Source organism: Zalophus californianus, chromosome 10 (assembly GCF_009762305.2).
Source record: "Zalophus californianus isolate mZalCal1 chromosome 10, mZalCal1.pri.v2, whole genome shotgun sequence".
Classification (NCBI taxonomy): Eukaryota; Metazoa; Chordata; class Mammalia; order Carnivora; family Otariidae; genus Zalophus; species Zalophus californianus.
In genome coordinates this window covers 70,998,564-71,009,900 of record NC_045604.1, presented here as the reverse complement: position 1 = coordinate 71,009,900, position 11,337 = coordinate 70,998,564, and the positions used below count along the sequence as shown (strand labels likewise).

General features: G+C 61.6%; 2 protein-coding genes across 2 annotated transcripts; both read right to left on the bottom strand.

Moving 5' to 3' along the window:
- Positions 1-249: 249 nt before the first annotated feature.
- On the bottom strand, positions 250-5,333 carry SYNGR3 (synaptogyrin 3). Its single transcript, XM_027612015.2, has 4 exons — positions 5,100-5,333; positions 2,666-2,903; positions 2,397-2,539; positions 250-2,317 (listed from the first exon to the last, which is right to left on the bottom strand). Exons 1-4 carry the CDS (start codon positions 5,196-5,198, stop codon positions 2,108-2,110), a joined length of 690 nt encoding a protein of 229 aa, XP_027467816.1. The 5' UTR covers positions 5,199-5,333; the 3' UTR covers positions 250-2,107.
- A 2,474-nt stretch (positions 5,334-7,807) lies between these two features.
- GFER (growth factor, augmenter of liver regeneration) lies at positions 7,808-10,794 on the bottom strand. The gene is made up of 3 exons (XM_027611718.2): positions 9,964-10,794; positions 9,430-9,626; positions 7,808-8,492 (listed from the first exon to the last, which is right to left on the bottom strand). The coding sequence occupies exons 1-3, from the start codon at positions 10,693-10,695 to the stop codon at positions 8,330-8,332; spliced, it is 1,092 nt and encodes a 363-aa protein (XP_027467519.1). The 5' UTR covers positions 10,696-10,794; the 3' UTR covers positions 7,808-8,329.
- Positions 10,795-11,337: the final 543 nt, after the last annotated feature.

The following is an 11,337-nucleotide window of genomic DNA, read 5'->3' as shown; positions in this document are numbered from 1 at the left end:
CAGGTCCCAGGATCGAGTACCACATTGGGCTCCCTGCTCAGCCGGGAACCTGCTTCTCCCTCTCCCTCTGCTGCTCCCCCCTGCTCGTGCTCTCTCTCTCTGTCAAATAAATAAATAAAATCTTAAAAATAAGCACTAACACGGATAATTTTTTTTTAAGATTTTATTTATTTATTTGACAGGGCAAAGAAGCACAAGCAGGGGGAACGTTAGAGGGAGAGGGAGAAGCAGGCCCCCCCGCCAAGCAGGGAGCCCGATGCAGGGCTCGATCCCAGGACGCTGGGATTGTGACCTGAGCCGAAGGCAGACGCTCAACCATCTGAGTCACCCAGGCGCCCCAAGGATAATTCTTTAAAAAGCCACATCTCGACACAACTTAGGAAAAAATCCCAGTTAAGTTTTCCCAAGGGAAAAAACAGATAACCCGCTAAAGAATACGAATCATACTGTCATGGCTGCCCTCGTCAACAGTATAGAATCCTAAAGGAGAATATAGAAATAACTTCAAAGTTCTAAGGAGCAAGACTTCACATTTATATTCCCAGTAAAACGATCCCCGAAGAACGTGGTAGTAACACGAAAGAAGTTCAGATCCATAGACTGATGAAGGAACTGCTAAAGATGTGCGGCAACAAGAAATAATTCCTAGTCCTGCCGTTCTAAAAAGGAGAAGAGTTGGGCATCTCCCCAGCATTTCCAAGAGTCGGCTCTGAGCAACCCAGGGGCAGCCCAGCGGGATGTGCAGTGGGGGCCTCAGGGACCCCCAGAATGTGGACATCAGCCTGGCCACCACCTGCTGCCCTTTCCTGGGTTCTGGGCCCCTCGGGCACCCACAGCAGCAGGGGTAGAAATGACTCGGCCAGCCTCGGGGCCAGGTAAACTCACTTACAGTCTTTTATTGTAAAGAAGTTGCAGTTGAAACATGGGACATTGAAGATATACAGTCACGGAGTGTTCTTTCAGAAGAAGGAGGCAAAGATCCATATATACAAAAACTGTAAACATGTTCACTTAAATACCCACACAGAATTGGTCTATGCTACAATGTACAGGGTAGTTGCCCAACTGCAACTCCAGAAGGAGGTGCCTCTCTGCGAGAATGGAGCCCGGCAATCGCGTTTGTATTGACATAACTTTGAGTGATGCATGAGTAGTCAGCCACGCAGAGGGACCCCAACCTCAGGCTGTGCTGTAAAACGGGGTGCAGGGCAGGTTGCTGAGGGGCTGGTCTGGGAAGCGGAGGGTAAAGGGGTTTGCACAGATGGGCCGTGTCCAGGGCACTGTGGGCACATGGAGCCTCTAGGTCTCCCTCCTTGTGAGGGGCCTGCCTGTCTTGCCAGGCATCCAGGTGCCCAAGCCTCCCTCGGGCAAGGTCTTACTGAAGGGGTGGGAGAGGGGCTGGTGCCCAGGCCTACAGCCATGTTGTGCCTTCCTAGCCCAAAGTGCCCACATCCGGGCAGCCTCCTGGGCCAAGGCAGGTAGGGGCAGGAGCAGGGGCCACAGACAGTGGGGCTGCTTGCAGGGAACTATGAGGTGAAGCCCGAAGACTTGACCACAATCACAACATCAACAGGACCAGGCTACTCTAGCGAGCCCGTGAAAGCAAACGGATGGAGGTTCCAGACAGTGTGCACACAGCCCCGCAGGGTGAACCACCACAACTCTGAAGCAGGGACTGTCACTACCCCTAGGGACATGGGATGGGAGCAGTGCCCATGCTCCCGGGGACAGCCCCTGCACCTAGCTACGGAGGGCAGCTAGACCCGACCCCAGAGTGGACAGGTGAGCCACAGGCTAGCCGGCTCATGAGAGGAATGACCTGCTCGCAGGCTGATCCACTAGAGGCTGGAAGATACATGTCCAGGGCTGCACTGTCCCCTCCTCAAGACCTCAGGCCTGGGGTCAGCGACTAAGGGAACAGGGGGAACTTGGGGTGAGGGGGCAGCCTAGGCACCCTGGGAGCTACCCTCTCTTGGCCCCAGACGGCCCACAATGGCCACCCTCTCTGTCCCTGGCACTAGGCCAGGAGGACCTGAGGGAGGTCCCAGGAAACCCTGGACCCTGGCTTGGGGGCAGCCTTCCAGCCCCGGTGGGGGCCTGCCGGCCACTAGTAGGCAGGCACCTGGTACCCTTTGGGGCTGGTGTCCAGGGTCTCGGTGAAGGGAGGGCTCTGGTAGGTCTCGGTGCCCTCCACGCCGCTGCCCACCGGGTAGCCAGGGTAGGCCTGGCCCGCCCCGGCGCCCAGCTGTTCGGTGGCAAAGAGCGACATGTCCGTGCCCAGGCGGAACCGCTGCAGGGCCTTCACAGTGAGCGCCACCTGAGGGGGAGCCCGGGGTCAGCCAGCACCGACCCCGCCCCACCCCGGCCCCGGCCCGGCCCCCGCCGGCCGCACTCACCCAGCTGAGGATGGAGAAGAAGCTGAAGGCGATGGCGGCCCGCGCCGCGTCTCCCGCCTGCAGCGTGCCGGGCCCGGGCGCCGTGCGCTGCCACTGGTTGGTGAGGAAGCAGAAGCCCACGAACCACAGGAAGGACCAGAGCCCTGCGGGCAGGCGGGAGGGTCAGGGGAGGCCCCGCCCCCCGCGGGCCTCGGCCCCGCACTCACTGGCAAGCCCCGCCCCGCCCCGCGGAGCCCAGAGGCCCCGCCCCCCGGCCCCGGCCCGCCCACCTGAGAAGCCCAGGTCGAGTAGCACCGCGCGGCGGCGGTCGCGGACGCTGCTGATCTGCTGGAAGCGCAAGTCCAGCAGTAGGAAGGCGGCGCAGGCAAGGAAAGCCCCAAGGCCGAGCGCGACGCCGAAGCGGCAGGCGCCCGCGTTCCCGTTGAAGACGCAGCGCAGCTCGGGCCCGCTGTCGGTGTTCACGTAGCCCTCGTTGATGATGGGCCCGAAGACGGCGATGGAGAACACCTGCAGGCGGCGGGCGGCGCTCAGAGCCCTGCGGTGGCCCCCTTAGCCGCGGTCTCTGTCACCCACCGCGACTGCTCACGCCCTCGGGCCTGTCCCTACGTTCCCCGGCAGCACGGGGCCCATCTGTGGGTGGGGTCTTCGGGCACCCCGCCTTAATACCTGCCCCAGGTATTTTAAATTTATGGACAGCGTTACTATTTAGTGAGCATCTACTATGCCCAAGCACTATGCTTAAAACCGCTACGTTACATGCATTCCTCCTAGAATCCTCCCCTCAAACCACAAGGGGGCCGTTGTCATCCCCTTTATAGATGGGGAAATTGGGGCTTCAATTAGTGAAGTCACTTGGCTGATAAAAGACGGCGCTGACATTCAAATTGGGTCACTGGCACTGTGTGGGGCCCACAGGGTCTGCATGGCCCCCTCGAAACTGTAGGAACAGGAGCCTTCACCTGGACCAGTGATTCCTAGGCTCCAGCGGGTGGCGCTGTGGGAGGCAGGTGTGGAGAAGGGGGTGTTGAGAGCACAGCGGGGAGCAGCGCAAGGACAGGGGCACAGCTGTCACCCAGTCCTTCATGGAACCTACCCTCAGCATCTGGGAGCTGTGTGGCCCTGCTTCCTAACATGCCAAATATAGTAACAGGTAGAGCTCACGCAGTGTTGGGGCCAGAGAAAATAATGCCCACCCAGCATCCTGCACTTGGTGGGCACCCAATGGATGATAGCCCCGTGTGACTGATTATTAGCATCGTGTTTGGGCTCAAAGGCGATAGTATTGGGGCACCTAGGTGGATCAGCTGGATGAGCGTCTGACTCGATTTCGGTTCAGGTAGTGATCTCATGGGTCATTGGATTGAGCCCCGAGTAGGGCTAGGGCTCCGGGCTTAGCAGGGAGTATGCCCGAAATTTTCACTCTCCCTCTGTCCTCCCCCAACTCGTGCACTCTCTAATAAACAAACAAACAAGTCCTTTTTTAAAAAGGCGATACTGTTGAACTCTGGGGCTCAGCCAACTTCAGCATCCCCTTACCACAAGGGCTGAAAGGCAGGTAGGTGGTAGACCATAGTCATTTTACATTTTCTTTTTTTTTAAGTAGGCTCCACGCCCAACGTGGGGCTTGAACTCATGACCCTGAGTTGCATGCTCTGAAGACTGAGCCAACCAGGCACCCCTGGACCACAGTCATTTTAAACCAGATGCTGCTCTTTTAGCTCTGGGCAGCCTGTGTTTCCAAAAAAAGACCTCCAGTTTTAACTTCATTTCTCCTCCCCCTCTCCAGCTCCTTGAGATGGAGTCAAGAGGGAAACCCAGGTGCAGGGCATGGACATGTCCCCCCAGAGTGGTCCACAAGTCGGACCAGAGCTCGCACCAGAACACACGGTTCCTCCTTCCTAATCTGCGCAAAGTCACCCCACCCTGGGCACCGCTCTCCTTGAAGACAAGCCAGTAGGTGCAGCTGGCTGGCACCAGGTGCCACCAGCTAAATAAAACCCAGAGATCGTCACCCCACCTTCTCATCTCTCCTGCCTGGAGAGGTGGGAAGGAGGAGCAGGCCACCTGGCCTAGGGATGCCCCAGTAGTCTAGGCTGTCCCCAAATCTGCCCCTCCCACACCACCCCCAGGAAGACCTCCCCGTGCAGAACCCCTTCTTGCTGCCCCACCCAGAGGAATCCCAGCGCACCCCCCACATACACACACAATTGCAACTGGAGGGTCTGGGAAAGGGCTAGCTCCCTTGGAAGGAACTTGGAGGCTGTGTGCGGGCGAAGCAGGTGTAAGCGCTGCCTGATAGTACTCGGCTTCCATAGCCCCCTCCTCGTGCTGAGGCTGAGTGCTCAGACCCAATCCCGTCCCCGCCCCTGTGTCCGCTTCCAGGTCGTGAGAACAGGAAAAACGGGGCGAGGGCTTTGGAAGGGGACGGAGTTAGACCTAAGGAGGAATTGGAGGATGGGGGCGGCGGGCGGTGACCTCTCAAGGTCCCGGGCGTTTGCCGTCGGCCCCTCCCCCTCCCGTAGGTGGGCGCGCCCAGCCCGGTGACGTCACCCCAACCTGAGGCTGGCGGGGGAGGGGCCGGCGGGGACGAGGATGGGGTTGAGGGGCGAGGGGCGAGGGGCGAGGGGCAGCGGGGAGGGACGAGGGATGCAAGGCGAGGCGGGACCCGGGACCGGGGCGGGGGCCGGGACCGGGGCCACTCACCCAGGACGTGACCCGCAGTAGGGTCTGCGGCCGCCGCGCGAAGCTCACGGGGTCCAGGGCGGCCCCCGCGCGGCCCGCGCCAAACGATGCTCCCTCCATGGCCAGCCCAGGAGGGACGCGCGCCCCCGGCGCCCTCTGTCTGTCTGTCCGTCCGGCCAGCCCCGCCCGAGGCCGCCCGGGTGTGCTGCCGAAGGTGCTGGTGCTGGTGCTGGTGCTGCCGCTGCGGCCGCCGCCTCCCGGGAGCGCGCGCCGGCCGCGGCGGGGGCGCGCGGGGCGGGGCCGAGCCCGTGCCCCCCGCCAACTGGTCCGCTTGCGGGGCTGGAGCCCGCCCCTCCCTCCGGCGCCCCGCCCACACACCCCCCTTCACCTACTAGACCCCGGTCTGAGATGCGAGACCACCCCCCAGGCTCCAAGAGGGGCAGGGTCTGGGGGGCCGGGGACTGAGTCCACCACCTCCCCTCACAGGTGAAGTCAGGAGTCAGCAGGAAAGGTGGACGCTAGGCTCAGCCTTTGTGGCAGCCAGGCGAAGAGACAGACAAACCTGATTCTGCCCCTCTGAGCTGGGCCCTTCCGTGAGCAAAGGGGTAACAGAGGTCCAAGGGCTCCAGGTCTTCCCAATGGCTGCAGCTCCCCATTCCAGCCCTCAGGAAAGGGGAGCCCAACTCCCTGAACCTGGTTCCCCCTTGGACCAGAGATCAGTTACTGGGTCCTTTCCTATGAACCCCCCAATTACATCCTAGCTTCTCCTTCAGAGGGTTCTAGCCTCCCTGACAGGGAGGGAGAAGGCCTCTGCCCCCCAGGGGCACTTGTCCAGGAGGGCAGAGCCCACAGACCGGCATGGGTGGGAGTTGGGACATCTCTCCTCCTTTCTTGTGGGTGGATGTTGTCATTCCAAGGGTGCTCACTGAGCCCTTCACACTCCTGGGTCTCCCCAACTGACTTGTGGCTGGCATGTTTAGTCGGGGGCCGAGGGGTGGGAAGAAGCGTGAGAGATGGGGAATTTGGATAAGCTGGGGGCCCCTGCTGGGTCTCTTCCATAGATCCCCCAGCCCAAGTTCGACAGGGTCCCTCCCTCGTGTTCCCGGCCAGCCTGGCAGGGTCCCGGACGACTGCTATGTTTCTGCCTAGGCATTGAAAGAAACGTTTGCATCTGTTGAGCATTTACAGTGCCAAGCCGCCTCACAAGGCCCCGTGGGGGGTAGGGACTGTCTTCATATCACACACAGACAGCTGGTTGACTTCTTCCACCACATCAGGAAGTCAAGAGCTGGGACTCAAAGGGTCCCTGCTGTGCTGTCTGTGTGGATGGAAGAGGACGTCTGGTCCACCCCCTGTGGAACCCACCCCAAGGCAGGCGTAGCCAGATGTGCCACCCACGAGTCTTCCTGCAAGCCCCCGACACCGGGTATCCAGTCTGTCCTGAGCAGTAGCCACTTCCTCTTTGGTTGCCCCCTTTAGTGCCAGGGCGATCCAGACATCCCCACCCTCCTGGAAATGCTTGCAGATGTCACCCTCTCCTCACATCCCTGTTTCACCAGCCCCTCTCATCGCCCTTTCGGGGTTCTCTCTTCTTGTCCACCCTGTGAGCTCCTGTAACTTCTGAACTTTGGGAGCCCTAGAGTATGATCCTGGGGCTTTTCTCCTCCCTCTCTGCCCAGTCCCTTGGTCTGTGAGCTGACAGCTTGAGCCAGAACCTCCCCTCAAACTACAGTCCCACTTGTCTTAGCCTGGATTGGGGGGTGAAATCTCCAGGAAGCCAGAGTTAGGGGAAGAGGGAAGGGAGGCAGGACAGGAGAGCACATCCAGGCACTCTGTTCCTGAGCCAGGCACGGCTTCCCTGGAGAAGTTGGCTGGTTCTCCAACTGGTGGCTGACTTGGGAGAGGCCAGAAGAAAACCACGTGTTGGGAACAATTCCTCGACGGGAGGAACGAGGAGCAATTTCTCTATTGGCTGCTCTCTGCCTCCCATTTCTTTGCATCGCTGTCTTCTCTGGGGGAAGGCCCTGCCGAAGCCAGAGCCCCTGTGGCACCTGCTGGGTGAAGGTGCTGAGGAAGCTGAGCCGAAGGGAGAGGCTAAGATGCTACCGGGAGAGAGACGACCAGTGCATGACGACCGCAGGGAGGGCATACTGTTGCTGGTCCGTTCCAGCTGGGAGCCAAGCCTCAGAGCAGGTGCGGCTGAGCAGACCTGGCAAGGCCCAAAAGCTACATGCAGGTCACCCTTATGCCTGCCCCACCTACAGCGTTCTCCAGAGCACAGATCCCAAGAGCATCTTCATCCTCCCAGTGCTAGGGCCCAAACCCCCCAAGTCAACTCTGGCTCCTTTCTCTCCGCCTGTCGATCTGCTCTGACCCGCCCAGGTGCCACAGGGGTGCCTGCCGTCCCTGCTCCCACCCATACCTGCCTCATCCTAGCTCAACAGCCAGAGAAACCTTTCGGAAGTCATCGTGCCATTCCTCGGCTCCAAATCCTCCAAGACCGTCCTGTCGCGGGAGGAGAGTATTAAAACAATGTCCTTGCTGGGGACATGAAGACTTGGTGCCATCCGACCTCCCACTGATCTCTGACCCTCCCTCAGCTCCAGCACTTGGCTTCCCAGGCTGCCCCTCCTACGGAGCAGAACCTGGATGGAAGGAAGCAAGGGCAGGCCCTGCCCATCACCGCAAGTCCCAGCACAAAACACACCAAAGCCAGCCCCTCAGTCACTTCTGTACCATTTTATTTTGGTCTCCAGCTCTGAGAGGGCTGGCCTCACAAAGCCTCTTGACAGGCCTGGTACAGGTACGTGCAGTCAGAGGCAGGCAGCAGCACCGGTGGGCCCTCCGGGAAAGACTGCCTGTGCTTTCCTCGTAGGCTCTGAGCCAGGACAGTGGCCTAGCCCTCCCTCAAGGAGCAGGACAGGCGGCCCAGGCGGGCCTGTCACCTTCTTGTGCAGGGAAGTGGGCACCAGGGTGCCAGGTGAGCAGCCGGCCGCCCAGCCTGGGCTGCTCCTGTCTCCTTCACCGGCAGCCCACGGGGAGGAGCACGGGCCACTGGGGTGTCTGCAGCGGGCACCCCTGCTTTTCCTCCAAACCTAAGAGGGAGAGGGCCCCCGAGCAGTGTCTGGGGACCATCCAACTGACACAAGAGAGGCTCTGGCTCTGACACACTTTAATGAGTGCCCCGTCCCCCTCTGGCCAGGCTGCCCGGAGACCCTGGGCTTCCGTCCCACAGCTCTGCCGGCCACCACCTAGTCACAGGAGCCATCCTTCCAGCCATCGCGCCAGCGCTCGTCCACTTGTGAGCAGTCGAAGTCCGGCTTGCCCAGCTTGCGGTTCACTTCATTGTGCAGGCGGCACAGCCACTGGCTGAAGCATGCCCGAGTGCGTGTGTCTGGCTGGTTCCTGTGTATCCTGTGGGGGAAGCAGGTGGAAGGTGCGGACAGGCCGCGGTTCCCACCGCCCCTGCCCCACTGGCTCCTTGCCAGCTCCATCCAGGCAGGAGAGCTGGGGCGGCTGTCGGCTACAGCCATGAGGGCCCTTGTGCTCTGAGAGACAGGCATTCCCAGAACAGGGCTGCTCCTGCACTGTCCAACAGTGGCACACTCCTAGGCCTGCTCAACCCCTCACCTGGGGAGCTCGGCAAACCCGGACGAGAACACAAAGCAAAACATTAAGGCACCAATCATGCAACTTTACAACCTCATAACAATCAGGAAGCCTCACCCCAGCATCCCTGGCCCCAGGCAGTGTGTGAAGGGGTGGGGCAGCACAAAGGCATAACTGAAAACCAGACCTGTTTCTAGCACCTGGGGCCCTGGGGCCTCGGACTAGCAAGAGAGCTGTTCTAACTGCCCAGGATTCAAATGGCAAGGGCTGCCCTGGCCCCCACATTCAGCACAGAAACACCTATAGGTGCCAAACAACAGCTCTTCAGCTCCCCAGGGAGGAAAAGGGGGCTCCCCAGGGAGGAAAAGGTGGCTCCCGGAAGCAAAAGCAGTGGGTTCTCAAGGCCTTAAAATCAGCAGTCCTGCTCCAGAAGTCAGGCAAAGTGGACTCATTAACCTGCCCGAGCCTCCAGGAATACCAAGCAAGGGACTCTGTAAGTGAAGCCAGGCCTAGAGCCTCTGGTTGCAGGAGCAGCAGCCCCAGGCATCTTGGCCCTTGAGGGGAAAGGAGACCGCTTAGTTGATCCAATGCCCACTGTTGGTGGTCCCTGCTCTGGGCGACCCTCTGCCACTTCTGCACCTGCTTCTCCAGGCTCCCCTTTATGACATCAGCCAGGGGGGCCCCAGGCCCGGGCTCCAGGAGGGATTGCTCTGCTGCCTACAGACAATGCAGACACACTTACCTCTTCCTTATATCTTCGGCACACTCCTCACACGGATAAAACTTGGAAAATAAATGTATGAACTGGGCCATGTCTTGCTGCTGTTCAGGGGTAGGCAGATCGGGGTAGTAGGCGGCCAGGGTGTGGAGGACAGCCCAGCTGTGGCGGCCCAGTTCTTCGCGGTCCTGAGGACAATCTTCCCTAAACTTGCTGTCCCGCTGCGGAAGGAGGCCGACCAAGGGTCAGTTTCGCCTCCCCGGACCGGAAGCCCACAGAGCTCCCTTCCCCCCCCGCCACAGTCAGAGGCCCACTGACTCGAGACGGAAGCCCTGCGGCCGCCGATCCAACACACGAGTGGCTGAAACCCTAAAGGCCGGGCCTCCCTTGGGGAAAAGGTGTAGGAACAGCCCACCCTGGTTGGGGAGGGGGCACAAGTCTGTGAGGCATAGGGCCTGTGGGACCGCTCGGCTTGGGCCTCCGGAGGTCGGCGCAGATGCCTGAGAACAAGGCGTGGGGGCCGGGACCAGGGGAAGTGGCGGCCCTGGGCATCTGCACCTTCTGCTGCGTCCGCATCCACGTCTTGAAGTCCACGCAGGCCCGGCAGGGCCGCCTCCGGGAGGGGTCCTCGGCGACCTGAGGATCGGGGTTCGGCGCCGGGGCTGGCGTCGGGGCGGAGGCGGCGGCATTTCTTCGTCCCACGCCCCGGCCGCGCGCGTCCGTCACTAGGTCATCCATCACCTCTGAGCGCGCGCCACCGGGCAGGAAGGAGAAGAGGTTCCCGCTGCTGAAGCGGCCCCGCTCGCCGGGCGCCGCCATGTTGCCCGCGCAATGCCTGCCGGGCCAGCTCGGCCTCCAGCTGGGCCTCCAAGTCGGTCTCCAGGCCAGCGCGCGCGCCAGCGCTAGGGCGCGGCCACAGGAGCCGGTCGCGCGTGCCGCGGGCGCGGGCGCGGGCGCGGGCACGAGCGCGGAGGCCGTGCTCGAGCTGGGGCCGGGGCCCAGGGCGGGGAGGGGCGGAGGGGTGGGGCTCTGGCCCGCGGCGCATGCCCAAGAGGCCACAGAGCCGGTGGCCGGGGTCTGGGCCGGGGCGGGCGCGGGGTTGGAAGCCCGGGTCCTGGCCGCGCCCCTGGGCCTCGATCCGCGTCCCGAGCCTGACTCGCGTCGCCCGTGGCGGCGCTCCCGCTTCCTCCAGTAGAAGAGCAGCGTGTTGTGGAAACCACGCCGCCGCCGCGCCGTGAACTCAGGCTGCGGCCGAGGCGAAGTCCGTGTTCCGGCCCGTGACGCCCCCATCGCTCCCCTCTGACCGCCCCGCGTGCCCGCGGCCAGGCTCTGTGCCCTCAGCTGGGACGCGCCCAGCGGCCGGCCGCGCGGCGTCCTGGCAACGCGGGGTGGCGCGGTGAGCGCACAGAGTGGGGCGCGCGCTAGGGCCTGGGTCCCGCGGGTCAGCCCGGGTGACCGGCGCCATGGCAACGGGCGCTGGCGGGTCTCTGGGCTCCTGAGGGCAAGGAGTAGCCTGGATCCCTATAGCCTGCCTGAAGGGGTTGTAGCCACGTCGGGAGTGGCCGCAGCTTCTATACGTACATTCATTCATCCTGAAAATACTTGTGTAGTGTCTAATCTGTTCCAAGTACTGGTCCAGGCGCTGGGCAGGGCGGGGCACAAGATCCGTCCCTGACCTCCTCTCTGGGCTCATTGTCCATTGGTCAAGACGGAAAAAGCAAAAACAAAAAAAAAGTCACACTAACAAATATTCCCTGACGGGGCACCTGAGTGGCTCAGTCGTTAAGCGTCTGCCTTTGGCTCAGGTCATGATCCCGGGGTCCTGGGATCGAGCCCCCGCATCGGGCTCCCTGCTCAGCGGGAAGCCTGCTTCTCCCTCTCCCACTCCCCCTGCTTGTGTTCCCTTTCTCGCTGTCTGTCAAATAAATAAAA

Bases quoted from the DNA above. Each gene is read 5' to 3' on its own strand.
- SYNGR3 (XM_027612015.2), bottom strand. From the start codon at position 5,198: ATGGAGGGAGCATCGTTTGGCGCGGGCCGCGCGGGGGCCGCCCTGGAC. The intron at 2,540-2,665 runs GTGGGCGGGCCG...GCCTGCCCGCAG, and splicing joins ACTCGACCTGGGCTTCTCAG to GGCTCTGGTCCTTCCTGTGG. The intron at 2,318-2,396 runs GTGAGTGCGGCC...GCTCCCCCTCAG, and splicing joins TCTTCTCCATCCTCAGCTGG to GTGGCGCTCACTGTGAAGGC.
- GFER (XM_027611718.2), bottom strand. From the start codon at position 10,695: ATGGGGGCGTCACGGGCCGGAACACGGACTTCGCCTCGGCCGCAGCCT. The intron at 9,627-9,963 runs GTGCAGATGCCC...CTCCTTCCGCAG, and splicing joins GGATGCGGACGCAGCAGAAG to CGGGACAGCAAGTTTAGGGA. The intron at 8,493-9,429 runs GTAAGTGTGTCT...CTTCCCCCACAG, and splicing joins GCCGAAGATATAAGGAAGAG to GATACACAGGAACCAGCCAG.